Below are 27,391 nucleotides of genomic sequence, written 5' to 3' on the forward strand. Positions count from 1 at the left end.
ATATCAGCAATTTTATTTTTCAGTAGACTAGTGAATTCATAGCAAAAAGTTCGTTCGGTAGATAGTTTTTATTTTAATATGGGAAGCGTTAATAAAACCCTAATCAGGATTGTCACCGTCAACACAATGTTTGCTATATGATTAAGGCGGAGCTCCAGACGTACCTTTGATCATTCTGGAGCAGGGAGAAAAATCATGAGACATACGACGGGGCATGGTACGATCTATGAAATCGCTTTCTCTACTGTGCATGTGCTAGGTGTTCTAGCCGCAATGCTCATTGCCCTACGGTGGGTGCGGAACGAAGTGCATGGCGCGAGGGTAGTTGGCGCCACTCGGCAGCGGCTGAGCAGTCGGGTATGGCTGGGAAACTGGATATGGCTGCGCAACCGGGTAGCCAGGGTACGGACTGATGAATACAAATCCCGGCGGAGGCTGGGGTACTATCGCACCTCCTCCCACGCCACCGGGTACGTAGTAACCAGGCATCACCTGAAACACGGCAGCTTGGTGTGAGCAATCCAACCGAAAATATTGGAGACTAAGTGAACACAAAGTTGTCGAGCGCTTAACGTGTCAAGTGAACATTAAAGACAATTTTGAAATCTATAGCCGCACCACTAGGTAATGACAGACACTTTTTATCGCTGACGTCATGGGTCTGATTCATGAACCTGGAAGGAACATTTAGTGTCAACCACTAATTTTCTCTGGAGAGCAGCTATTTACCTCGCGGTCAAATGTCAGCACTGACTTCAAGAGTCAAAGCAAAAAGTTTCAGTCAGACGCCAGAAAGAATAGAGTTGTGCCGGGGTTCCTTCGATGTTGCGATGGTGCTGTGTAAATCAACTGGCTCCTGAGCGTTCAGAAGCAATATTAACAGTATACGGAGCAATGGCCAGCCAGCCTCGAAATCAGTGCGACCGCCGAAGAACATTTTATCTTGCAAGCTTGCCCTCTTGCACGTGGGGTACTTCACCGAAGGATGTTGCGATTACAGGCATTTCATAGTTTACGCACTTCCTTTTATGGTCAATTTTAGAAATCCTCTCTTTGAGGTTTCTTCGCCCCCACTGCGAGTGGCGCATGATTTCATCAGTTGTTCTCCCAATTTCCCACCACTGACGCAGTGGGTACAAACTCTCCTATAGGGCTTGGTGCTCGGCATACAGGCTTAGAATGGACACGCAAAACCGTGAGACATTTTTCCTTTTAGGTCCCAACATTTTGGCCCCAACCTCATTACGTGCCCTTTTCGTACGGCCTCCCCGTCATGGAGAAGCGTAGCCGCACGTTTAGATTATCAGACCGGTCGTTTATTTTGAAGACTGATTCTGATTTCCGAAATCTATGCAACATTCTTGACCATCTCCTACCGTTTCTTCCACAAGTCACTATCCCAAGGACGCGACCAAAGTGATTTCCTCACGTCTGTATACTAATTATTTTTTTTTGTCGCTTTTCCCCGCTTCCTCTTCCAGCCTCTGTGCGTCTCCTGTATCTTAAGTTAATATTCGCCTTCTTCCACTTTTTCTGCTGCTGCCTAGTATTCGCTATGTACGCGAAAAAATATTTTCGACAAATTGCTTCTCCATTAAATCACTGGCGGCGCGCACCGCACAACGTACACAGATCCATTGCGAATTCTCCATCGCACTCCTCCTCTACTGCTGGAGCTTTACAGCCATTTCACGGGATTCACTTTCTTTGCGTCCACACGCCTAATTCGGTCGCCTTACTAATCTTCCCACTGACCTTCTCCCTTATAATAGCCTCTGTCGCGACCATCCATCTCCTATCTTTTTTTCTTTCAATTCGTCTCTCTTGCCACTTTTGAACCAGCTTTTTTTCCCAGCCACACATATTTGGAGAAGGGGTTCCGCGCCACTTTCTAAGCGGGCACCGCATTCATGGGGATTTCCTCGTCTCGTACACTGCGCTCTGTCGGCCGCTTCAGTTTGGCCTTGGCCTCAAGTACTTATTGCGCCAGTGCCGTCTCTTTTCGTGAGGCCATTTGGTATGCAACCAAAACACCTTCTCCCCTCCCACCCCCACCTCTACACGTACTGCGATTCCATTTTTCAGGCTCCGTCCTCTTTTGCGACCTTTGATTTTCGGGTCCGCCAAATCAGGCACCTACTTGTCTCCTTCTCCGTTCGCCTCTCAGTTTTCCCCTGCCACAAACTTTCGGACACTGGATGTTTAGGCAAATATCTTGGGAATGCAGCCGGCTCTTTGGCCTCTAATCGTTGATATACCTGGCCATTCGTGGTTTCCTATTTTAATATACTCACATTCTGCACGCCACGAAGGACATATACGATATACCATAAAGAAAATTGAGACGATAGCTGCTAACACCCTCAAACAATATTTGCTGACATGCGGTCCAAGGCACGACAGAATTGGCCTGTAAAGTTGTGATTGCCGCTGAAGGGAATTTGAAACACGCGTTCCTCTGGTTTAGCAATGTGGAGGTGTGCACGGAGTGAGATTTGGAGTCTGAACACGGCCCGAGCTCTATGCTCGGCCCTGCCCGACCAGACGCTCGAACCATCTGTCGGCTTGGCCCTGTGCTCAGACTCAAGGCCCGGGTCGGGCCCGACCTGCTATAATTGCAGTTTAATCGGTGATACAGAAAGAAATTATTTAAATATGATGTTTATTTTAGACCTTTAAATATTAAGCTATCATTTTTAATACGGCCCAATTATGAAATATACCTATAGATGCAAAGGACATGTATAGAATTGTCATTCTAAGTTAATATGGAACAACAGAAAGTTATGAATTGCTGGAAGCTTCAGGTTTGTACGGCGCTCCTCTATGATGAATTCGCCACCACTAAAGATTCTCTCCCTTCATCTTCACACGCCCTTAAAAGATACCGACGTAAGCAGAGAACTCGGACTCTCTAGTGCGGGGAAGGCGCTGAAAATGTTTGAATGTTCAGTTTAAAACTTCACTTTCGTTTTCGTCTCGTTGGCACTATTTCAGGAAGCCGTTGAGGGCGATTTCCCCAAATTTACTTTCCTATACAATTTTGATCACTTGATTTTGTGTGTCTCTATAGAGGTTGGATGGGCTTTCAGATGCGTGTTTACTCCAGAAATATTGTCCATTGAAAAATAATTATTTACCTCAATTGTGTCGATTGTATGGCGTTGATAACTCCAAGCGCATTATCGAATACGCGAACGTCGGCTATGTATGAATACCGGCATTTTCTAGGTGCAAAGATCAGAGCGCACAAAAAGCATAATTCACCATCTGTCTGCGAAACCGGCAAGTGGAGCTTGTTTCATCTGCTTTAAGCTTATAGCCTATAAAATTTCTTTTTTTTTAAAGTATCCGTCTCTCGTAACTAGAAAGCTTCAACCTATATTTGATGTCACTTTAAGCAAAAACTTCGCTTGTAGTAAGGCAGTGCTCATCGGGAGAGGCAACTGAACTGCTCTGTCTCAGTACCGATTGTACCGAAAGAGCAGGGATTAAAATTTTCGTCCCCAAGTCAGCACATCATAACGCGTATGCAGTTTAACAAAAGTCCTGAATGAAGAAAACGTTAACAAAAACACCGAATAAGGTCAATTTAGGAACAAGTTTTCAAGCCTCCGAAAGTGATATCTCAGATGTCCACGTCTTGTGTTGCCTTTTGTTGGTTTTGGTTGAGTTTTATGACACATAGGCATCCAAAGCGATCGTGCGTCAAGTGCAAGGTAATGTCTGCCTATGATGACATCTACATGTCTTCCGAGGACAAGCGTCAACAATCCTTGGACTTGGTAAAATGTACCTGTACGCTCTGCCCTGGAGCGCCTTCAGCTTCCGGGGACACATCATCCTGTAGGCCATTGGAGGTCAGCTTGCCCAGCTGCTTGACCCCCTCGTAGTAGTCGTGGAGGAAGAAGAGCACTATTCCCTGCGTGGCGAGCAAGCGTCGCACTTTTTAAAGTGAGATATATTGACACGTTTTCCAGATCTGCGGTGTTGATGGTGGCCACAAGGGAGTAACACTGTACCACGATCATTAGAGTATAGTGATGTCATTCATGACGTCATTCATGACGTCAGAGTAAAGTCCCTCGCTAATGCGCCAAACTCAGCTGTACGGATATAGAGATGTTATGTGTACTCAACAAAAGCACATGACAAATAATATTGAATAGACAAATTTGCATTTTGATACTGCAAACGCAGATATAGCGGCATCTCGCAAATTTTATAGGGCTGTCTTAAGTACAGGAAAAGTTTGATTTGATACAGGTGTAGCTAAACGAATGAATTTCAAGAACTCAGTGCATGGACTGGAGATACGGGCTCAGGACATGCGCTGGGAGAAGAAAAAGAAGAATTCATGAGGATGATGCCTATGATAATAATTATGATTTTCCATGTTGCGTCGGTATCTTCGCCCAAACTATCCTTTTTGCATAAGGTTGTCTGCATACCACCTGCTCTCCAAGTGTTTTACTCTGGTGAAGCCAAGCACAAAAAGCATGCACCCTTTAGAAATCTATAGGGCACAGGCGGTGGAACAGCTAATCGACTCCCGCAGCTCCAGCATACGAGGCCCATCCTCTGGCGACAGGTGAACCGCTGCGGTACAGGCACTGTCAACTAAAGGAGACATCGGGATCTGAAAAGTTGTGGAATTTAATCACTCTGCCATATCTCAGTGGGGCAAGTTCTGAAATTTCATTTGTTTTTTCGCTGAGTCATTTCTATGTTTTCCTGTTTTATTCACACGGTTGTGCCGCTCTGAGGCACCCATGTACGAGGAAAACATTAGGATATTAAAACACTACTAAGGGTAATAATCCTTAGTAATATTGGGACCTAATGCCGGAAGGACATTAAGGCGAAAACCTCATACGTCTCATGAGCCACAGAATCCGACGTTCGTCCAAACCAGATGGTACAAAAAATCACAGAGATGGCCACAAAAATGGAGGACGTATCGAGCAGCCGTATGACGCACACAGCATACCGAGCATCACCAATGCGTACTGGCCGGGTGCATCCAAACACACCTGTGACTGAGCCGACCGACATTTCAGAAAATCCTCTACATTTCGTCCGTGTACATACACTAGGCAAATTCAATGCAGAGGAGTACACCTCACACTCTACAAACTTTTGGCAAAGGGTGCACACCTGTCATGGGCTGCATTATAATCTCTTCTGGTTTTACGCAGCACAGGTACGTACGCCCTCTGGAGAAAGGTCGGAGCTCAATGGGTTTGCTTGTCATTCACACAGTGTCGCTCACATTGCAACCCCAGTGTTGCACATCTGAAGGCAAGTAATTTTTTTTTTATCCTGCCCACTCCATTAGTATTATAGCACCTAATGACGTAGGGTACCCTGTACACGGCTTAGAAGAATGGGCTCTAAACTTTGGGCATAGTTTCTTCAGCCTACAAAATATTGGAGCGTCGACTTTCTGGTCTTTCTGCGCCACGTGACTGGCCTAAGAATCATATAAAGCGAGGCTTCTCGGCGTGCTTTAGAGCCCACCTCGAATACGAACGTTGATTATTGTTTAAATAACGGATGGTGCAAGCTTTGAGCATTTTTTACACTAATAACCTATTCAGAGGTCACCGCATCTACATTGAACGCGTGTATGTTTCGGGCGTTTCCTTTCAGCGATGTCTTAGTTTGTTTTGACCTCTGAAAATTGACGGCCTGAAATTGAAAAGAGAGGACGCGAAACTCAAAGCCGAGGTTGCAGGTAGTTGTAGGACGTTCGAGATTATATATATTGTAAGGCGCAAGGCTCATTATTAATTTAAACACGCGAACACGAAGACAAAGGACAAGATAAAAGAAAGCCACAGTACAAGCTTTCTTTTATCTTGTCCTTTGTCTTCGTGTTCGCGCTGTTTAAATTAATAATGAATAAGTACCAACTCGCCCAACAAAATATGTTGGCAAGGTACTGGGTATCGCAGCACCTGTACTTATAGAGCACTGCTGGCCAAATGCTGACACCTTTAGAAACGTGTTCAGATGATACCGAGAATCTCCAGTAGAGATGCCTACAATCTAATAGGTTCAGTATCCCTAATTTCTACTGTATACAGGAAATGCTTGTGACGCAAACTTTTCAGAAACATTTTACTTCAATCTACGACTGCTAGCCCAACGGCTAAGATATTCGTCAGTATCAAGCGCGGCTCAAATGGTACCATTCATTACGCAACATAATTATTACAAGTTGTAGCAAACTGGGCCAGTTTCGCACGTGAGAAATATGGTACAGGAATATCAGTCGCTGTTTCCCGTTGAGTTAAAAGAAGCCTGACCTGAGGCTTACCTTAACTACTGTGACCAGTGTAACACCGAGGAAAGAGGTTCCGAAGTAAATTTGCTGCAAAAAGAAAGAAACGTGCTTTGTTCATTGCTGAGACCTGGCGCAACATTTGATACAGAAGCATTACCATGCAGTTTAAAGTTATTCGTGAACGCAGAGTATTTTCTGTCTGCCAAGAAATACATCGCCTAACGAGTACTGTATTTGGCCTACATGCATATGAGTGTTAACATCACCTATGAATCACGAAATATTGTCGCTTCTTTATCACTGAATATCTGCGCAAGTGGTCTCAAATCTTGTTTGTACGATCCCCGTTTGTATATTTAGACTTCCTCTGGAGAAACTGAGGGTGAACTGTAGTATTTACCAAGGTTGATTACACCTTGTACTAATTCCTACTATTTTACTTCTTGGCGCTATTCAGCTTCTCCATCACAATGTTTGCGAACACGGTTCTGTGTTCAGTCCTGCCAGAGACTTTGCGTGCCAACAGTTGATTAAACATCGCCTGGTTAGCCGACGTTAAAACTTACTCCGAACTCTACGTTGTCAAGTGGAGGATTTCCTTTCAAATACTGAAACAATAAAGATGAAAAGGAAAAAGAAATCATTACCACGACGAGTCGCAAAACAGGGGGCCATGTTTTCTCTTCGGCAAATGCGTAGAACACTGTATGATATTCATTGTGTCTTCATTAAATGCCTGGCCACAGTGCAGCGCTTACTCACAGGTTGAAACTAAGGGTTTACATATTGTAAGACTACTGATAAGCTTCGGGAGGAATGGCGTGACAGCAAAAGACGTTACTAACAGAGAAAACATACGCACGATTGAGCTCCCTATGGCGCTTGTGTATTATTTTTTTTATTTCTCAGTCCTCATCTTTTCTTGTCGCGCCATTCCTCAAAGAGCGTGTCACACTGAGTACCGGAACTTATTTTACTACAAAGCTGCCGAAAATTAATAGTTTAGATAACCTTGCCCCTTCACCAATCTTTTACACTATTTGGTTTCACAAATGCACGATAATATGGAGTCAGCGTATGTTAGACACAAACTATAGTAATAAAGCATCTTTTAAAGAATCTCTTAACTGCCTATTATTTATACATTTGCACTATTTGCAGGATTTATAGCATTCGCATCGCATTTACAAGACAAAAATTTTAAGACTTCATTGTCGGCACCATGTGTAGTGGAGCTTTTCTGACGCGCAATATTTAAACGGTAAACTAAACAATTTGCCTCAAAACCATTTTTTTCTTCTGCCGGCTGAAGTCCTGTCAGGCGTGAGGATAAACTTCTAAATTGGTTAGAACTAATGTTGCCTTCCCGCCTGAAGGCGATCGGACACTGATTATTTAGTGTTCATCAAATGCAACTGCACAGGTAGAAAATGTCAATTCCGTTCCAGACAAGTCTTATCAAACAGAGTCGCGAAGCCACAGTTATTTAGTGCAGCACAAGATGGTGTTTTATTAATCATCCTATCTTATAACTAAGTAACCTATATCGACAATATATCCGTTTTAAAATGTTATAATTACTTTGAAATGTTTTTTGAAAATAGCAGCCACCGTCTTTTTTCTTGCGATTATTACGTGGACTTACTTCCTCAGTCCAAATTAGTGGGTTTAGATGGTACACAGAAATTGCTTTTTGCGTAATGTATTATTATTATTATTATTATTATTATTATTATTATTATTATTATTATTATTATTATTATTATTATTATTATTATTATTATTATTATTATTATTATTATTATTATTATTATTATTGTTGTTGTTGTTGTTGTTGTTGTTGTTATATTACCTAGCACGAGGTCGAAAAAATCCTTAGTTGATGTATCCTCAATGCCCACGTCGTTTTTTTGACAGCTGTTTATGATCACTTCTACTACTTTTAAATGACGCGCTTCTCCCTCTCTTCCATTCTGCATTAGGTTTACACTGTTCTCCACAAGTGCAGCTTTTTTATTTATTTACACATAGTTCAGGCTATTATCTTGGTCATTGCAAGAGAGACAGTAAAAGGTTTAAGCATGCCTACAGCTAAAACTAAAGGTAGCCAAAGCGCAAATAAATAGTGCAATAGAAAGCAGAGCACTGCACTCAACAATCAAACAACTCTCCCCAAAGAAGAAAAGGCGCTCTAAGTGATACGCAAAATTATGAGGCCCAGATACTCTGGGATGCAGTGAGGTATGCCTTAAAGACTGTGCGGTGAAAATATTCGTTTTGTAAACGTCTGTTTTGGCAACAATAGGAATACGAGAAAAATAGTGGACGTGTCTTGTAGCCCTCGTAGCTAGTGGTTTCAGACCTACTCGGAAAGGTATTTCCGTTTTCTACTTCTACTACTCACTCAAGCAAGAAAGACAGTTAATAAATTTGCTGCGTACTGCTATTGCAGGAATGTGACTATGCTTCATCGGTGTTATCATAGAATCCTGGCTTCTATCTTCTGGTAAGGTAAATCCGCAGCCTTCGTTCGTATTGTACCTGACTGATGAATAACGTTTTTAGTGAGCAGGTCCCACACACATTGCAGACGACGTATCAGATTTAGACTTGATACATCCATTGTATATTTGTCATAAGCTTAGCATTAAGCCGCAAGGAACCGGTTTTTTCTGAGACCAGAATGAAAACTATATTATATGTGCTGGGACGAAGTTAGGTTGTGTGCAAAGTTCAAACACAAACACAAGCCGAAAATCATTCTAAAACTCGGTATTTTAGATTTCATCACTTTTGTGGTCCTGAGATGTTTCCGCCACTATCTGCCGATTTTGGTTGTAAAATACAACCTATTTCTCACGTTACAGTGTTTCAATGGTGCGAATTTGAACCCTTGACCCATTAAACTAAGGTGAAATCGCCCTATGTTTTGATAGGCAGCAGATCGAGAAGTACGCGATCTACCGGCATCATTTTGTCTCGTTCGAAAAATCATTTTTCAGGCTATTCTCATGTCAGATGGGCGTCCGTGAGTGGACACCTGAAGCGGGACTACCATGTGTCCCTACTGCTTTTATGGGTGTCCGCTCACAGACATGTTCAGCTTGGACCCTGAGCTCCAGCTCTTGCTCGTCCAACTGGCTGAAGAGGCTGTTGGGATCCAAGGCCTCCCAGCCTGCATCTGAGGCGGCGGCACCCGCCCCCTGAACTGCATGTCGGGGCGTGGGCAGATCGCCTTATCCGTTGTATATTAAAGCTTATTCTATCTATGAATCTACACAAGCGGGAAACAAAGGGACAAATTTGCGCGAAACACGATCCGCTATTGGGCTCCGGAAGCATGCGACACAACTGACCACTTTTGGTTGGCTGCTAGCGTCGACTGCTTGTGGCCTGGCGCCACTTCGAAAACGTCGCGCAGTTAGGCCTAGCTTGTTTAGCGGGGTTCCATTGTCACCACCATGGCGTAAAATGCGGACAATTTAGGTTCGAGCGTCATACTGGCCTAAAAAGCGAAGAAAGGTACAGGTAAGAGGAGCGCGCTGGTGACGCGGCATCCTGTTATCCGATATCAGTGACTAAGCGCCGACGCTCCACGATGGGCCAATAACGGCGCAGTCGGAGGTGCTTGGCACGACAGATAGTAGAGTGCCATTCCTGTCGCTTAGGAGCATCGTAATTATGACGGTGCAGATGAAAAAGTGATGCCTAAGTAGTGTTCATGTGCGCGACAGATCGAGTACTCGGAAAAGTTCGTGGCGTGGTGGCAGCGGCGCGGTCGCGAAACGGCTTCACGCGCGGCATCCTTGTGAACATAAATTCCCTTTTAGGTTTCAGGAGCAATTATATCGATGGGAAACGGTGTATTCACACCAAAAACCAGTCATAACTCATTTTATCGAGTGGCTGTTAGCCTTGGTGATACAAAAATATGCCAAAAATATTTTTCGCCGATTTCTAAAATTGAATCTTGGGCATAATCACCATTACGGAAGAGCGATATCTCGGCTTCTCCAGAAAGAGAAACTCATAATTTCTGCACTAACACTGATTTTTAACCACTGTTTGTTTTACAAAATTATCAAAATAAACCGTTTGTCTTAGCCACTAAAAGGATCTTTTCTTCGGCAAGTCTGAAGAGCCTTCCAAATCATCCTAGAATGCTCATTTATGTTTTTTTTTTCTTTAATTTGTGATTTTAGATCATCTAGGTAGCGAAATATCCCAAAGATCTGGTGTTTACTAACAAGCTTCCTCCAAACAAAAGATCGGTTTTTCTTACTATGTTTAAAACGACCTGCATTAGGTAAAACAGTTTGCAGTTTGAAATGAGCACAACAAAATGCATAAATCGTGTAAATCTGGTGCATATACGTACATAAATAAAAAATGTGGGTCTAAGATGGTGTCTCTCATTAAGTAAGTATACCCTTAAAGTAAGCTTTCTACTAACAAGTATAAGGACTGCACCGCCACTATTAAGATACTAGAACAGGAGCGGCTTCATTAGTTTTCTAGACAAGAAAAGCGCGCACGATGATTTAGGGAGCTAGAAATCTCCACCATTCACCAAATACAAGCTCTGCACAGGTTATTAGTCGATTCTAAAGTATACCATGTTTGCTTTACCGTCAAGAGCAACCAACCCGTGCTACTGTCTAGTTTTAAACCTTAATGGCAATCTCGAAAGCGCATTTCGCTCTTTTCTCACTACTTGCAGCATGATGGTATGCAAGTTCAAAAGTGCTTTTTCTCCTTTATTGAAGCTAATCACGACTTCCAGCAACTGCCCGGAACTCGACATATCAGACAAACTTACTGAGAGGATGGACACTAATCACCTGTGGAATCGAAGTCGAACGTTTCAAAACTGGTTAAACCACTTTGAGCGCACAGCGCGGAGTGCCCTGGCTCAAGTGAGATAAAACACATCCTGGTAAGATGAAAGTCAAGGCTTTCTGGCAACTATTCTTAAGAGACAATGTCCCGCAGTTACTCAAGTGCAGTCCTAACTAGGACGCTATCAGCCTATCAGCTACACCCACGTATCAAATCAATGAACTGACCGTTAATTTTTGAAGAACTTTCCCCCGTATAGGTCGCACAGACACCACGTGTCCGGCTCACTTTCTTTCAAAGGTCGCAGCACTTTCAATGCGCAAGGAACATTTTAAGGAGAGTATAGCACGTTGCTTCACTCCCCTTCAGGGTGACAGCACTTGCTTACATCTGTCCACGTTCCCCCTTCCACTTGCAGGCTTCTTAGGTACTGTTGGGAATGAAGTAAATAAATAGTAAGGATATGGTCGTGATTATGTGCATGCACGGAGAGCGTTAAGGAAACGACGCTGAAAACAGTGAAAGTGTAAGCTGTTGAGACCTACATCCACTTCGTGAATCTTACAACAGTCAAGTTGCAGGAACGAGAATTTAATCACTACGTACCCATAGCTATTAATTTTTAATTTCTTCAATAAGAGCCACATACTGTTTTTTTTTCTTCTTTCACGAAAGAGCGCTAAGCGCAAATTGCGTTTAGAAATAAGCACATGGGTTAAAAATGTCTTACGTGACATGGAAAGTGGCAAACTTTGAAAGTGAATCACTTTGAGAAGAAAGATCAAGGTCAGGGGAGAGTCGCCCCTGGGGCTATTGGATTTCAAATTAAACTACGCCTTGGAAACGCAGGCACATTCGTACGCCTTGGTAAAATGGGGCCTTCGTATCTATGTCTGCTGGCGTTTTATATTGTAGTAGCCTACGACTGCGAGCTATTTTGTGAAAATGAGGGTGAAGAGGCACTTATTAAGACAGTAGTGATTGAGCGGTTGGTAAAGGGCACGTTAACGAGGATCGGCAAGAGGAGCCATTGACGGAAACCATTTAGCATCTGTCACATCATAACCCTTACCAGCGGATCGTAAGTGCCTCCTGACCCTAATTTTATGAAACAGGTGCAATCAGCTCATTCACCTATCGACAACAGGCATGTCGAGGAGAACAACCGATCTGGAATTAAATCATTTCTCTGAGTTATTATTTGCGTCCCTCGCGTTTCAAATTGATCGATTTCAAAAAACAGGTTCCAACTGCGGACTTTTGGGCTAAAAAAATATGTCACAAAAGTGCTTTCAGAAATGAAAAGCGTAAATAAGGATAGGGCAGGGGGCAGCATTCGATAAAGACACGTGCCGTGTGGAGAATTTTGAGCAGATAAATATAAGTTAAGAAAACTGCATTGCTAATAAATTCCTTTTAATCTGCATTATAGCAAGGATACCAATCCTCCTCTCCGCACTGGTCACTTGAGATAAGTAAACATAGCATTCGATTACAAAACAGTTATCTTCCATAAATGGGATGGTCAGTGAGTTGCAGAAGAAGAAACGTCAAAGTTAATTTTAAAAAATTGGGAGGACACTTAAGCCCTGTCTTTAAGGGTATGATGCCACATCTTAGTGGCTGCCGTCTACAGCTCCGCTTAGGGATCTTCGCTACAGGCTTAATCACTAATTCTTTAACTGGAGCCTTTATTATCTCACATATAATCATTATCATCCCACTGCAACCGAGCACGTTATGTGAAAGAGCAGCTTACATAGAGATAAAGCTCTGGTTTAACCGAGCCGTATGAACGTGCCTGTACGATGTAGACGTACATGTCTGACACGGAACCCAAGCCACCTGCAAGCTCCGATTCCCATCTACTTGACCATGTCCCGTCCTCACGTGACAACTCATAACTTGCCGACAACACAGTGTCTTTTCTTGTCACCTGTCAACTGCCTCCTATCAAAAGGCATAAGCGTAATTTTTAGCACAGAGCGCCGACTATACCGACGTAGGATTTTCTGGAAAACGCTATCAGAACGCTACCACGTCACTACAGCGATATGAGGGCCGGCGAGTTAAGGGGCCAAAATGCATGACCCTGAACGTTTTCAACATAGGAGAGAAATTTACTTACTGCGCGCTGAAAGAGAATCGGGAAAAGCAAGTTTTAAATAAACAAAAATGCAATTAGAAGGCTAGCAGATCTTGAGAATGCAAATTTTGCGAGTGGCAAATCCCTCTCGGTATGGTGTTAATTCCAACCACTCGGCTCCAGAATGTTCCATAATAGTTCAGCTTTGATGCCAATAAGACCTCGAACCACCTATCACACATATGCGTCCGGACACAGTGCAGCTTGCTAACATGGCCTGCGAATTTACACTTCTAGATTTAAAAAAAATCTACTCATTGCGCTCGTTTACGCGGCGGGTGCTGGGGCGAATGGCGTCTTCATGCTCTCCTAATGCGATTACTTCGAGGTCAAGTAGGGTGAATATGAGGGCCTTCCTTACTCTCGGTCACCCAGGGTTGTGTGACGCCTGTGACATTCCCGTAAGGCCAATGGGGCTGATTTTAGGATGTATCTTTCTATTCGGGGCAGCACAGCATGAATCTGTTGTAGGCCGTCATTGCACCCGCCACCGCTTAAGTGATGGACTATGTCTGTTGCGGTGCGCGCCTTTCTCTCTTTCTTCTCTACTTTCTCTCTTCTGTCCGCCCGAGGCAGCGGAGGGAAACGAAGAGGCGTCCGTGTGCTGTAGGATGTCAGCGCACGTTAAAGATCCCCAGGTGGTCTAAATTACTCCGTAGCCCTCCACTACGGCTCCTCTTTCTCTCTCTCCACTTTCACTCCCACCTTCCTCCCTTCCCTTACGGCGCGGTTGCGGTGTCCACAGAAAGCAAGTGAGACAGTTACCGCGTCTTTCCCTTCCTATAAATAAACCAGTTTAAAAAAAAAAAGCAGCGGAGGTGGCTCAGCTATAGAGCCAGTAGCAGGCTCGTGCATTTTTTTTTCCTTCTTCCTACAGCCACAACAACAACAACAACAGAGCTGACAATCTAAAAAAAATGTAGCACTAATTGAGTAATCAGCAAAGCTTTGGATTAGGAACAAGGAAACACAGAGCAATAAAAACTTTGTAAAAATAAATAACCGCTTGCATACAGGAGGCCACGCCCCCACAGTGAGGTAAAGCAGATTTGCGGCCTCTGATTTGTGGAGGAAACTATGAGAACTCTCCTCAGCCGCTTATTTTGATCAGAGCCCATTTTCAAGGCTTATTCATGGTCGACCGGAACACTTTCGGCATTTGGTAAGGGCTGCTTGAGTTGCGTTGAGCATTTGATAGATCAAGTCCTCGCGCAGCTGTGTTGTAAAGAAAGTCAAAATGCGAATAATGCTTATACTGCACAATATAGTTTGATGTCCTGAGACTATAATGTGGATAACTTGGCCATTCCGGCCGTGTGTTGATTGTCCGCCCTCACGAATGTCTTTCGTCAAACTTACTGGTGCTGCCTAAAAGACGGTGGTTTATGGTCACTAACGTGATATTCCGAGTTCCAGAGCTTCAACAGAACTTCAATCACAGTTCAACCTTGAAATCTCGCCTCATAAATCATCACTTCTCTTTTAATGTTTTGGTTCTTTGGTAAAATGTAACGCTTTTTCTGAAAACGCCTTTGAGGAGAGCCGTTTGACAAGCTCATGAGTGTGTGTAGCCTGTTACTCCATTGGCATCATTGCCTATGCCATTTTGGAACACTGTTCTTTCTGCATCCTTGTTTCTATTAAATCTCACCACTATCCTCATCACCTTGCCGCAACGTGAGGGGAACCGTTAGCCTCGGCGTCCTGCCCCGGTGGTACCGTCCACTGTGGCAGTGCACGCTAAAGAATCTTAGACGGTCCAAATTTCCGGAGCCCTCTACTATATAGCATTTCTCAAGCCTGATTCGCTTTGGGACGTTAAGCCCCATAAACCAACCAAGTTGTCTTTGGGGACTAGGAAGCAGGATATTACGTGTACTCAGGGCTGCGTTGCAGTAAAGTAATCGATTCTCCCTCCAAGTAACGGATAAATCGGATCACTCAGTGGTTTAGACTCGCTTATGAGTAGCGAATTCACAAAAATATATTGCATAAGACTTGTGCTGATCGTAAAGGCGAGGTGCTTTATTACTCTCTTTTTAACTCGTGCTCTGTTGCCAATGTTTACTTTGAGTGAAGCTAAAGTGAAACATGCATTTCAAGTTCGACAGAAAGAGCCATGTGTGATGCAGTTTCTGGCATGACAGAGAAAAATTAGAGGGACACTAAAGCTTCGCCGTTAAGGGTATGACGCGATAGGGTTTCGCATACACGGGCGATGTTTTCTCACTTTTTTTTTATACGCCGATACTTAGCATCAGCAAACAGTGGCTATCCATTCGAACAGTTTGACCCTTTTGAAAGCATTTTTTTTCAATTGTTTAAATAAATAAGCAATCAATTACACACTCCAAATTTTCTTAAGTAGCATAATCGAGCATTCCCTTTACTTTGTGAACGTTTGGCACTTTTACAACCCACTATACATATTTGTTTAATATTTCAGTTACTTAATCAATCAGTTACACATACTAAATGTTTTAAATTGGCGTTGAGAACTTGGCAGCAATAGACCCCATTTTCTTCTTTTTTTTTTCATTATATACTTGAACGAGTAGATAATTAATTACAATGATTTCATTAGCACGTCATCGCCTATCCCAGAACAATCAATCATCAATCACTAGAACCACGCATTGCTATGGAAGGTCTTTTCTGCGCAGCCCCAGATTATTTCCGACAAGCGCTAGCGACGGCGCCGACGCCGACGCCTTTTCGACCGCACCAGCTGTACAAGCTATCACTTAGTACAATAAATAAACACATAAGCATTAAAAAAACACTGAGATAATACGGACAGCCTATACTCACATTTTGGGCGGCATTGTAGAAGTAGACTGTCGGTGCAAAGAAGTCGAATGTGATGACGAACAACTTTGCACTCAGCGCCATCCCCATCAGCTTAGAGAAACTCTGTAGCCCAGCACGGGTAGTAATGAAAAGACGGGAACGAACCAAGTTAATTCTGGAAACGTTATATCAAGCGTCGTAAATACACAGGAAATTTTAGGAGCTAAACTAGTGTCTTGCGCTTTAAATACCTGGAACGGGCGTGATTGAAGTACATTAGAACCCATACAGCCTACCAGGGGTTGTGCCTCTGAAGAAGTATTTTGCAGTGACGTTAGGATTGTGGCCACTATATACATAACCGAGATGAACAAGTCTTCCAAACACGACTTTTTTTTGTGTCTGCTCATGAAGCATAGCATATTTTGAGGTATGTTAAGGTTTAACGTCACGGGGGAAGATATGTGTGATGAACGGGGGCTGCGTACTAATATCGACCACCTGGTGTTTTTTAACATACTCGAAGAGAAGATCACAGATTTAGCATGAAACAAGAATCGCATGCAGCCCCATGCAATGTCTGTTGATGCTTACGAAAGCTATTGCTCTAACATATTGAACCTGCGAAATACACCGAAACACAAGAAGTACAAGGGACATCGCTGGCCCGTGTACTTCTTGTGTTTCTCGGTCTTTCGCTGTTTCAATATGTTAGATTCGCACCATCTAGCCAAAATAGTCACCCTGTTAAAGTTCATATTGCCTCAAAGCGTCGCAATATTCGTTTCTTTATGTTTGCTGCCGCAAACGCGCAGTTTATGACTGTGTGGCATAGGATGCAACTAGAGGTATCTGAGACGTTTTATTTAGCATCGTAGAAGTTTTTTTGTTTCTTTTTTTTCGAAAGGTTTGCTGCAAGGCATAAGTTGAGAAAGGGGGAATGGGATGCAGGAGACAGAAAGTTAAAAGAAGGAGTGAAGTCCAGTTGCGCTTATGTATTCGCAGAGGTTGGCAGTGTAGCGATTGTCCATTGTCCACTTCTCATAATCACAATCACGATTCCACCGCAGGCCCACCTTCATGATTATCCGTTGACTAATGTGAGTCGTTGAAGGACACGTCCACAAGTGACGCACATCGCAGACGTCAGGTGCAGTGTCACAGTGAGGGCACCTGTCAGTCACTGGTAGATCTTTATCCCGCCATCGATGTCGTACAGATGAGGTCAGAGCCGCCCCTGCCCGAATCCGGCGCACTGTTACCTCCTCCTGCCGAGTAAGACTACGGGGGAGAGGGTGCGAACACGGAGGAATGAGAGCGCGTGTTCACTGGCACAGAACTTGATAATCGGAAACGTGGGACAGGAACGGATCTGGGGGAAGAGGGGAAGGTGGTGGATCGCCTGATGTGTTTATGTGCGTCATAGCATCCGCTTGAATATTACGTGGATCGCGAGCATGGCCGGGAATTCAGTGTATGCGCACAGGACATGGGTACTTTGAACAGAGCAAATGAATGGACTGTGTTATTTGGAATGTGCGTCGAACGGCCTTAAGCTGTTTAAGGGCAGTGAGAGAGTCTGTGTAAAGATGAACTGCATTGAATGTAGGAACTGGCGGAAGGGAATATATGGCATTGTTAAATGGCTTGAAGTTCCAGAGCCAGAGGGGTGCACGCATCCGCGGTATATGTCACGTGAGTGTTGAGATGCGGATTCACTCACCTGAACGCTGTCCCTAGCATATGACAATATCGACACCTCCGTGAGATTACAGAAACTAACGGGATGTTATCAGGGTTTGGGGGAATGGTATAGATATCCTAATCAATCTAGTCCATTGCAAATGCAGAGGACACATATCTTTCAGCTACAATCGAACGATGGGCGCGCAAAGCCTATCTGATGTTTATAAATATCAGGCGAGCGTCACTTTTATGTGCAGTAGCACCGAAGCGAAACAGAGAGGACTTCGGGAGATGGGGACGAGCATTACCATTGGCCATGTTGCTGGAGACATCGCCGTGTGCTTGGTCATTCTGCTTGTTTCGAAGTAATTTATACGTGAAGCAAGCGTTATCGCCGAGTCCCGAGAGCGTTTCTTCTTTGCTTTTCATCTTCAGCGTGTGTATGTCTCCAAACTGATGCAAATGCCGAACACACCATTTCTCCGGTGGCGTTTGCGAGTAGCTTTCCAAGAGGGCTAGCTTTATTCATTGTTAAGCGATTACTCTGTAATTAGAAGTATATTGCACTTTTGTGGATTTTATTAAACATTCGAGCGACATTGTTCCCATCCCGACTTCCTTATCAGTTAACTCTCGCAGTACCAATTAGCCTGCCAGCTTTCCGGATAAGCTCAGTTAGTAGAACGACTGCCCTGGCTTCTGTGAGTCCTGTTGATTTGTTTTCTAGATGTACGGCTGGGCCTAGTCAAACATTATAAGTAATCACGTTTTATAACTAAATTATGCGTCGGAAAAAAGGAACCTCTGCGAATATTGTTTTTATAAGTAACGACTGCAAATGATTTCTTGGAAATGCTAGGCTATGTAACAAAACTGTGTGCTCTGTTCGTCACTTCGCGCTCCATTTACGATGATCTATGGGGAAGCAAGGTTAAAAAACGTCGGCCGTAGCTTGACTTGTCCTCGCCTCCCGACATGATAACGACAGGTAACACTTAACATCGAAGCTACAAATCCCATATAAAAATACCCGTAACACAACAATGTTGGCAAAGTAAATGCACAAGTAATGCCGAAAGTTGGGCGAGTTGGTTGACATTCATGATGGAAAATAGCGCGAAAGTACACGAAGGACGGAAGGAAGAAAGACACGGACAAGCGCTAACTCGCAACTGCAGGGTTTATTGCTGAAGCACGCAATAAATACAGGTCACATGAAAAAAATAACAGAAAAAACAAACGGCAAGAGAAGAGAGAGAGAAGCAGCCTCCTAAATGGGAAGCTAGGTCATAACATAGACAGTGATACACAGTAACACGTGCCACTCATTGCTGGGGGGGGGGGGGGGGGGGGGGGGGAAGATACAGCTAAGTATAGATAAGTAAAGTTAATGTAAAGTAGAGTCTAAGAAATCAAATTCGCAATCTACCAAGTTAACCGACGGTTCGCTGACACACAAATTTTGACATTTTTTAATATAGTAAGCCTCCATAATTTCACGAACCAGCTTGTCACGATGTCTAAAAAGAACAGTGGCCATAGAAAAAAGCGGTGTGCACTTTTGATTCCCCTTATGGTTCTCTTTAATGCTACAAGCGCGGCAATGCTCCGGAAGATTACCAGACTGTTCTTTTAAGGAGTTGTGGTGTTCCCCAAGCCTAACGTTGAGACACCGCCCCGTTTGTCCTATGTAAACGCCTCCGCATGACAAAGGCAGCTTATACACCACGCCGATCCCACAGGGTACAAACGGCGAGCGGTGTTTAACGGAGCACCCACGCCTCTTTTTCTTGTCGCCGCCAGTTTCCTGCCGATTTCGAATATGAGAGCACAAACTGTTCAATTTTGTCGGTCCAGAAAAAACCACGGAAACACCATAGCGGCTTCCCACCTTCTTAAGTCCGTGTGCCATCCTATGGACATACGGCACGACGCCAACCTTTTGACGCTCCCGTGTAACAAGTTTTGACTTATGGCCTGCCTTAATCCAATGCACCAGTTTTCCACAAGTCATCTTAATAACATGCATGGGATAGCCAGATTCCTTCAACCTGTTGACCTGTGCAAAGACGCTCTTTTGTAAGGAATGAATACAGGATTTTGTGATTGCTGCTTTGAGACAGGACGTCGCGATACCATTCTTAATAATTTTTGAATGTCCAGAGGCAAAACTAAGAAGTGCTTTGGCAGATCGGGGGCTGTAAGCCCAACAAACGTCATCCCGGCATACGGACAGGGATAAGTCGAGGAACCGTAGTGCCAAATCTTTAGGCTGCTCAACGGTGAACTTCAGGCCTGAGCTGCAATCTATAAAAACCTTCAAAATGTCCTCTCCTTAAAACTCCTTAAAAGAACAGTCTGGTAATCTTCCGGAGCATTGCCGCGCTTGTAGCATTAAAGAGAACCATAAGGGGAATCAAAAGTGCACACCGCTTTTTTCTATGGCCACCGTTCTTTTTAGACATCGTGACAAGCTGGTTCGTGAAATTATGGAGGCTTACTACATTAAAAAATGTCAAAATTTGTGTGTCAGCGAACCGTCGGTTAACTTGGTAGATTGCGAATTTGATTTCTTAGACTCTACTTTACATTAACTTTACTTATCTATACTTAGCTGTATCTTCCCCCCCCCCCCCCCCCCCCCCCCCCCAGCAATGAGTGGCACGTGTTACTGTGTATCACTGTCTATGTTATGACCTAGCTTCCCATTTAGGAGGCTGCTTCTCTCTCTCTTCTATTGCCGTTTGTTTTTTCTGTTATTTTTTTTCATGTGACCTGTATTTATTGCGTGCTTCAGCAATAAACCCTGCAGTTGCGAGTTAGCGCTTGTCCGTGTCTTTCTTCCTTCCGTCCTTCGTGTACTTTCGCGCTATTTTCCATCATAAATGCACAAGTTCAAAGGTGTTATACATTGCAGCGAACATAACGCTGTCAACCTTGTTCAACGGATAAAACCGATTAGTAACACGTTCTTCGTGCTCCGATGCATAGCAACCGGTGACTGGCAAGGGGTGCTTCTCGATGATAAGAAGAGCTGCGTGGTAACGATACCAGCAGCAGCTAAAAATGTGGGCATGCCTCTAGGTTGGTTTGTGGGGTTTAACGTCCCAAAGCGACTCAGGCTATGAGAGACGCCGTAGTGGAGGACTCCGGAAATTTCGACCACCTGGGGTTCTTTAACGTGCACTGACATCGCAGAGCACACGGGCGCCTTGCTTTTCGCCTCCATCGAAAAGCGGCCGCCGAGGCCGGGATTCGATCCCGCATCCTTGGGAACAGTAGTCGAGCGCCGTAACTACTGCACCACCCCGGCGGGGCTTGGGCATGCCTCTAATGTTCGCATAATGTTCTTTTATATAACTCGCCATCCGACAGTGTCGCCTCGGGCTCTTCGAACTCACAAGATAATGTTAATAATCCGGAAAGCGGTCCATTAGGATACGTTGAGAAAAAAGAACATTTCAGACCAGACCTAAAAAATAAACCACACACTTACCTTCGTAATGTAGGCATCCTGTACATTCTGCAATAATCCCACGAAAAAAAAAAAAAAAAAACAGCGGTCAGGCATTAATGTTCTTGACACGCGAGTTCCAACTCGAAAAGAAAAGTGATTATCTGCTTGTATAGAGAACACACACTAGAACGCAGGTCTGCTGAACTGGCCAAACCACAAAGGACGTAGCGGCAATCCATGTCGCAACTGTCGTTATCGTTACATCAATGACAATAGCTAAGGGTGAAACTAAATATCCATACATTGATGATGAATATAGATATCAGTGCTTGCCCGACAACGACATAATTGAACCACGTTTATTTATTTATTTTTTGAAAGGCTAAATCCATTGCCCCCCCCCCCCTCCCCCCCCCCTTCCGGTTTGGAAATCACAGGCAGCAAGCTTTTTTTTTTTTTTTTTGTTAAGCTGAAGTTGCAACAGCAGCCCTGCAATCGCAGATGCCGTATTTAAGGGATAGACTTTAATTTAAACAACCAGACGTAAACGTCAACCTGAACGCACACTGCAGAGGACGCGGGTGCCTCCACATTTTGTTTTCACCAACATGCCGCCACTGCTACTGAAATCCGGCCGATCTCGCGACATTGACTCAGTACCGTCACACCGTTGCCACTCAGCAAACTATTCGCGCGATCGTTCTAGTGCAGGCCTTTCGTTTTCAGTGATGTCTGCGCAGAAATATGAGACTAATAAGTATGCCTTCCGGAAGAATTTTTAGAAACAACATATCTTCGTTCCTTAAGATCCTTCCTAGCGTGCCTCCACGAAAAACTCATAGCAAACTGAGAACTTTCGCACTTACCAAAAACTTTTGGTACGCACTTAACAGCTTCTGTCAGAGGCGGCATCGCAGTACGAAATACTTTCCTGTCATCTACCTTGAAGCGATCCCTGTAATTGCCAATACGCTGAGGCACGACCGGACTATAGTGGCAGCGGCGGCGCGCTAGCAAATGCGCTCGCCGCCGCTCGAGTCCGGCCATGGCTGAGACTAGTGTCACAAATAATTTTTACAGCGCCCTGAACAGTGGGTAAGGGAGAAGATCAATCGACAGTTCATACCGAAGATAAGGGTGGGATCCCTTCCATGGCGGCCGCGTTTGGATTGAGCAGATATGCACAACAGCAGATATGCACAATATCGACCTTCCCAGGTTCATTGATGTGCTCTGACATCGCACATCAATGAACCTGGGAAGGTCGATATTCCCTGAGCTTTCCATTATAACAGCCTTCACAGCCGAAGACGCTTTGGGTTGCTAAACGCTATAGAAGATACCATAATACTCTGCTATACCATTTTAACAGGAGCAGATTGTTTAATTCTCATTATACAAAAAAATGAAGGGACTCTTAAGGCAACCTCCTAGGTTATGTCGCAGCGTCGTTAATAGTTCCTGTATGTCGCCTGCCCTACTAATCATCATTTGAGACATGCCCTAACTTAATCACTATTCCCTTATTTTCATCGATATATTTTACACATGCTTGTTAGTATAACTACCACATTGTGTGAAAACCATTCGCCATCTATATAGCTTTCAGCCTTAAGCCAGCCTTACGAACGGGCCCGCTTAATCTAGTAGTAGCGTGTCTTAATCGGGATACGAGCGTCTAGCTGGGTTCCATCCCAGTATAACCACCCCATTTCCAAATAGTGTTCGAGTTGGCAGCTCCTACCATCTCGGTCATGTGACGTGGTCTCGTGACGTCACACGACCCACCTATCAATCAGTGTTGCGCTGGCCATGTCACCTGCATCTGCTAGCATACCGAAGCCATGCCCCGTGATCCCTCGCTCACAACGCCAATTCCTGATTATCTGCAGATCGGTGCTTTTAACAATATCGCGTCAAAAACGTACAAGGAACGCAATGTCGACAAACGTACCCCGAAGTTGATAGCCTTCATCATCATGATGTCGGCGCCGAGGCTTGTTGCGGATACCGCGGAGGACAGCAAATCGTACACCTTTCCATAGGCTGCAGTAAGGTAGTCGGGAGACATTCGATATACAGTCGAAAGAATTGGGCTGATAACAAAAGTTGGGTTATACCGATTCAAATATAGCAATGCCACAAAAGTTTTTATACCTGGCTGAAACGTAGTAGCCAGAAACTGTTCGGAGTGTTACAAGTGTTAAAATAGTACTTGATTGAAATTAGCCTTGGTTAGTAAAGAGAAGAAAACAACATTTCCCTGGTGGTGTCCGAACCCATGACCTCCGAACTTCACGTCCAGTGCTCTTATCAACACAGCTATAGAGACGGCTGTTCCGTCTTCTAATTGTTGGGTATTAAATGTTGCTTGTAGCTTGTTGATAACAGATAACAACACCGAACTCCAAATTCTGAAGTTGTGGGTTGGGATCCACCAGTCGGCATGTTTTTTACTTTTTATTTAATTATTTTTGGCCCAGTAATTGATCATATTAATAATAGCAATAACCAGCAGAAATTAAAGAAAGGAATCCTTTACGCTTTTTTTTTTGTCTTCGCTGACGGTTGGCTGCTTTTATATTTTTATATAATCTTCAGCCGTTTTATAATGTGCTTATAAACACGGATAATGAATTGAGGGCCTCGTGAGGATATGATATGAAGACAGCAACAGTTACTGAAAAAAGTAAAGCACCATGAGATACTTTTGTATTTTAGTTGTACTATCGATCAGTTGGAAATCAGCAGCCTACTTTTCCTGTGAGCTGAATCATTAGAATGTACAAGGAAAACAGCAGCACGCTGTTGGAAGAACCTCCTGATTATCGAATGCGATGCTCATCAAAGTGGGCTACAATGGCAATTTACAATACAATTTTGAACTTTCAAGGAAATTTATTTTTCATGGAGCTTACTCATAAGTGTGCACCCTCGTCACCCTTGAACATGGCAGTGGCCGTACAACGTCCTGTTTTACGCACGTACAACGTAGGTTTCGAGCTCTGAAGGAAGTATCTATGCGAGAACCATCTTGCGTCTCCTGTAGCATCATGACTGTCCAAACGAGACCCCTGTTGAGCTAATTATCTAAGTCAAATTAAAAATATTGGGGGCAAGAGGGTTGATGATGTCATTCAAATAAAGAAATTCAGCAGTTACTGAAAGCCATGAAAGCATACAGGGATGTTTATACTTTTGTTTTATAGTAAAAGCTCGTACACTATTGATATCGCTTCATGGTCTTAATTTCTGCCCTACAATTCAGTGCGAACTTTAAAGCCTCAATTACACAATTAATAAATTAGCTGACTGAAATCAATGAACTCATGCAGTCAACCCATTATATTCCCGAATTAAAACTAAAATTTAACTTGGTATGAAATGTGGTGGCTGCCAATTCACGAACCAGCGACATGTGACTTGGATACTTATGATCACCGCACAGCTCTCCTCTTGTGTCGCGTCAAGGAATCACTACTGATGAAACGTGCATGAGGCCATGTGGCTGAAAGAAAAGCTTTAACAGCCTCGCTGATTAATATACTAAGCAGGCTCTATTTGATCAAGTATTTTATTTTTACTTTCATCAATAAAAAAAATGATAACCATTTTTGCCCAGACGACAGGTAATTATCAAAAAACAAACATCTGCATTCCACCCATTGGATTCAAACCCGTGACCTCCGCATGTCGCTGGCACGTTTTTTGCAACCGAGATACGACGGCCGCTTTCAAACCTATTTCCATGGGCATTTATGCTACATGTAATATCTGTGTTAGAATATTAATCGTCGCGATAACGTTCAGTCGTAAAGATTGAATCTAGAGGATATTTTTATGAAGGTGGTATATACTCACGCACAGGCTCTCTCCCGAATTTCATTAACGATGAGAACGTGAACAAGCCGTTGAGAACCTGCCAATGTAAAGTGGAGATTCGAAGAAAATACAGCAAAATAGAGTAAATATAGTTGCAAAACAGCAATAGAAGAGAAGGCCCAAATAATTAGCTCCACAAACGCTCACTACAATGGGGAAGAATGTGTTACTTTAGGCTGTTTTGCTTGCGTTCAGGAAACTGCGCGAATCTGAAATTCATGCACTAGACAAACAATGCGCTTACATTTACGCGAGAATACGACGCCATTTATTGTGTATTAGTGATTGCGTACATTGGTCGGAGTACGCATTCCATAATTTCTTTTCGAGATTGCACTTTCACAATTTCGACGTTTCCACACGATACCATAGAAGAAGCATTTGCTGATTTCCCATGTGCTCATCGACAGGATTAGATCTTAAGCTGCTCATGATTTTCGTCACAGCACAGACACTTGAGAATTAGTTTCACTTTTTGGTGTTCAAGACTAAATCAAAACTGAAACTATACAACATCTTGCGAAAGTGCAGAAAACACCAGAGCGACGTAGACTAACACTACAACAAATAGCCTGGAGAGCCGAAACCCGACACTCGTATTGCGTTAAGCGCTCCTGGTCTGACGCAGTATGGTCTACGGCTTTCATTTATCGGTGATCTCTTAAAGCGCAGTTTAACTCTCTCACCTAACTAGGCAATCTGTCCCTCTACACACTACAAATGAAAGAAATACTCGACATCGAGAAACTCTTACCGCGCAAATGAAAGATATTATATACACGGTTTGAACGGAGACCATCTTGCTGTTGTCAACTTCTTCGACCTCCTCATCTGCGAGTGACGGAGAGCTGGCTGGTAATCGTTGCACGATCAAAGGTTTCAGAGAAAGCAATACTCCTCAAAATGAGTGACACCATCTTCTTGATCATTTATAGGGCTTTACGCAGCACAAAAATAAACGTAAATAAAATAAAGGGACATATTTGGCGGAAAGAGCATATTTAATATTGCTGATGCACATTTGTTAATTATTAATTTACCGAGCCAGTATCCGAGAAAAAAGAATGGCCATATTTTTTTTGTTTCTTAGAAGTACCGCTGACGTTCCGATGAAGTGTGCGCACTTTCTGAAGATCTACTGTAGCAACCACAAAATTGCGGGACGCGAGAGCGCATGGCAGACTATATATTCCTGCATACGCTCCTGCAGGCGCGAGACAGAAGCAATGCGGCTGACTACGGCAGATCTACATTCCACTTCATCTAGCGGCATACGCCCGCTTTATCGTCCTTTGCAGGCAGCCCTTTATCCTCACTCTTATCTTAAGCCAGCTGTTCTGCTTATAGATTGGAACCAGCATGAAGTGTCATTTTGATAATTTGCGCATACGTCGAGTGTCTGCGGCAGCCATTTTGATCGCTGAAGGAAACCGTGTGCAGGTCTTCGTGGTGTGGCAATTTCCAAAACAAAAAAAAAGAAAGAAAGAGGGCGCGTAATAATGCATTTTTCGCTTTATTCTTGCTGTTGCCCTTTCCACAGGCGTGGCTTTTAATCTTCACTGTCGGTAGACTTAATGAGAGCAAGACAGAATGCTAAGCTAGTTGATCTGATAGTAGCTGCGCCTGGAATGAATACGAAGAATCACGAAGAATATGCGAACGGTTTACATGTGGGCGAAGAGCAACAATATTGCTTGAAGGCACGTTCGTCAGTTGTGTTAGTGAAGTTGGCATTTACTTGGTCCTTTACTGACTGCAGCTGTTTGGCGTAAACGGGTGTAAGCTATGCGCTTAGGCAGAGCTCAGGCGAAAGACCGTTATGCTGCACATCAATGCGGCTAAAAGTGATGCTGGCAGCAAACATAAATAAGCTGTAAGTAGTTCCTTGGTTACCAAATAAAAGGAAAAAAATTGGGAAGCAAACGCAGATGCAGAAGTTGAATACACCGTTAATGTAATGCGATATTCCCCTTGACACAGGCGCTTACCTTAATAAGTGTCTCAGTGCGTGAGCTGCAGAAGCACGTGTAATATAGGGGAGAGGATACATAGCTGCCGGCTACAGACGTGACTACGGCAATCGAGCGACCATAGCATTACGCTTATACCAGATCACTCCAATATCACCACTACCACCACACCGACAGAACAAAACGAACATTTTCTGCGCCACCGTAGACATACGGGAAAGAGAATTCAAAGGTGAGAGCTTGCTTTGACATCTTCTTGGCTTACGGCATGAACGGAGGTTTTAATGTAACCTCAAACATAATTTTATCCCTAAAATATGTTCACGAAAGCG

General features: G+C 43.7%; 1 protein-coding gene across 1 annotated transcript; it reads right to left on the reverse strand.

The window, feature by feature from the left end:
* Nucleotides 1-27,166, reverse strand: LOC146196691 (uncharacterized). Its single transcript, XM_084596391.1, has 8 exons — nucleotides 27,078-27,166; nucleotides 25,069-25,126; nucleotides 23,162-23,253; nucleotides 21,247-21,273; nucleotides 16,086-16,187; nucleotides 6,323-6,376; nucleotides 3,797-3,922; nucleotides 1-492 (listed from the first exon to the last, which is right to left on the reverse strand). Exons 2-8 carry the CDS (start codon nucleotides 25,091-25,093, stop codon nucleotides 286-288), a joined length of 633 nt encoding a protein of 210 aa, XP_084452517.1. The 5' UTR covers nucleotides 25,094-25,126; nucleotides 27,078-27,166; the 3' UTR covers nucleotides 1-285.
* Nucleotides 27,167-27,391: the final 225 nt, after the last annotated feature.

This window comes from Amblyomma maculatum, chromosome 3 (assembly GCF_055883805.1).
Source record: "Amblyomma maculatum isolate TAMU_Amacu chromosome 3, ASM5588380v1, whole genome shotgun sequence".
NCBI lineage: Eukaryota > Metazoa > Arthropoda > Arachnida > Ixodida > Ixodidae > Amblyomma > Amblyomma maculatum.

Excerpts from the sequence above, each read along its gene's own strand:
- LOC146196691 (XM_084596391.1), bottom strand. The coding sequence starts at position 25,093 with ATGAAATTCGGGAGAGAGCCTGTGC. Across the intron at positions 21,274-23,161 it reads TGAAGGCTATCAACTTCGGG|AATGTACAGGATGCCTACAT; the intron begins GTACGTTTGTCG and ends GGATTATTGCAG. Across the intron at positions 493-3,796 it reads CTCCAGGGCAGAGCGTACAG|GTGATGCCTGGTTACTACGT; the intron begins GTACATTTTACC and ends GCCGTGTTTCAG.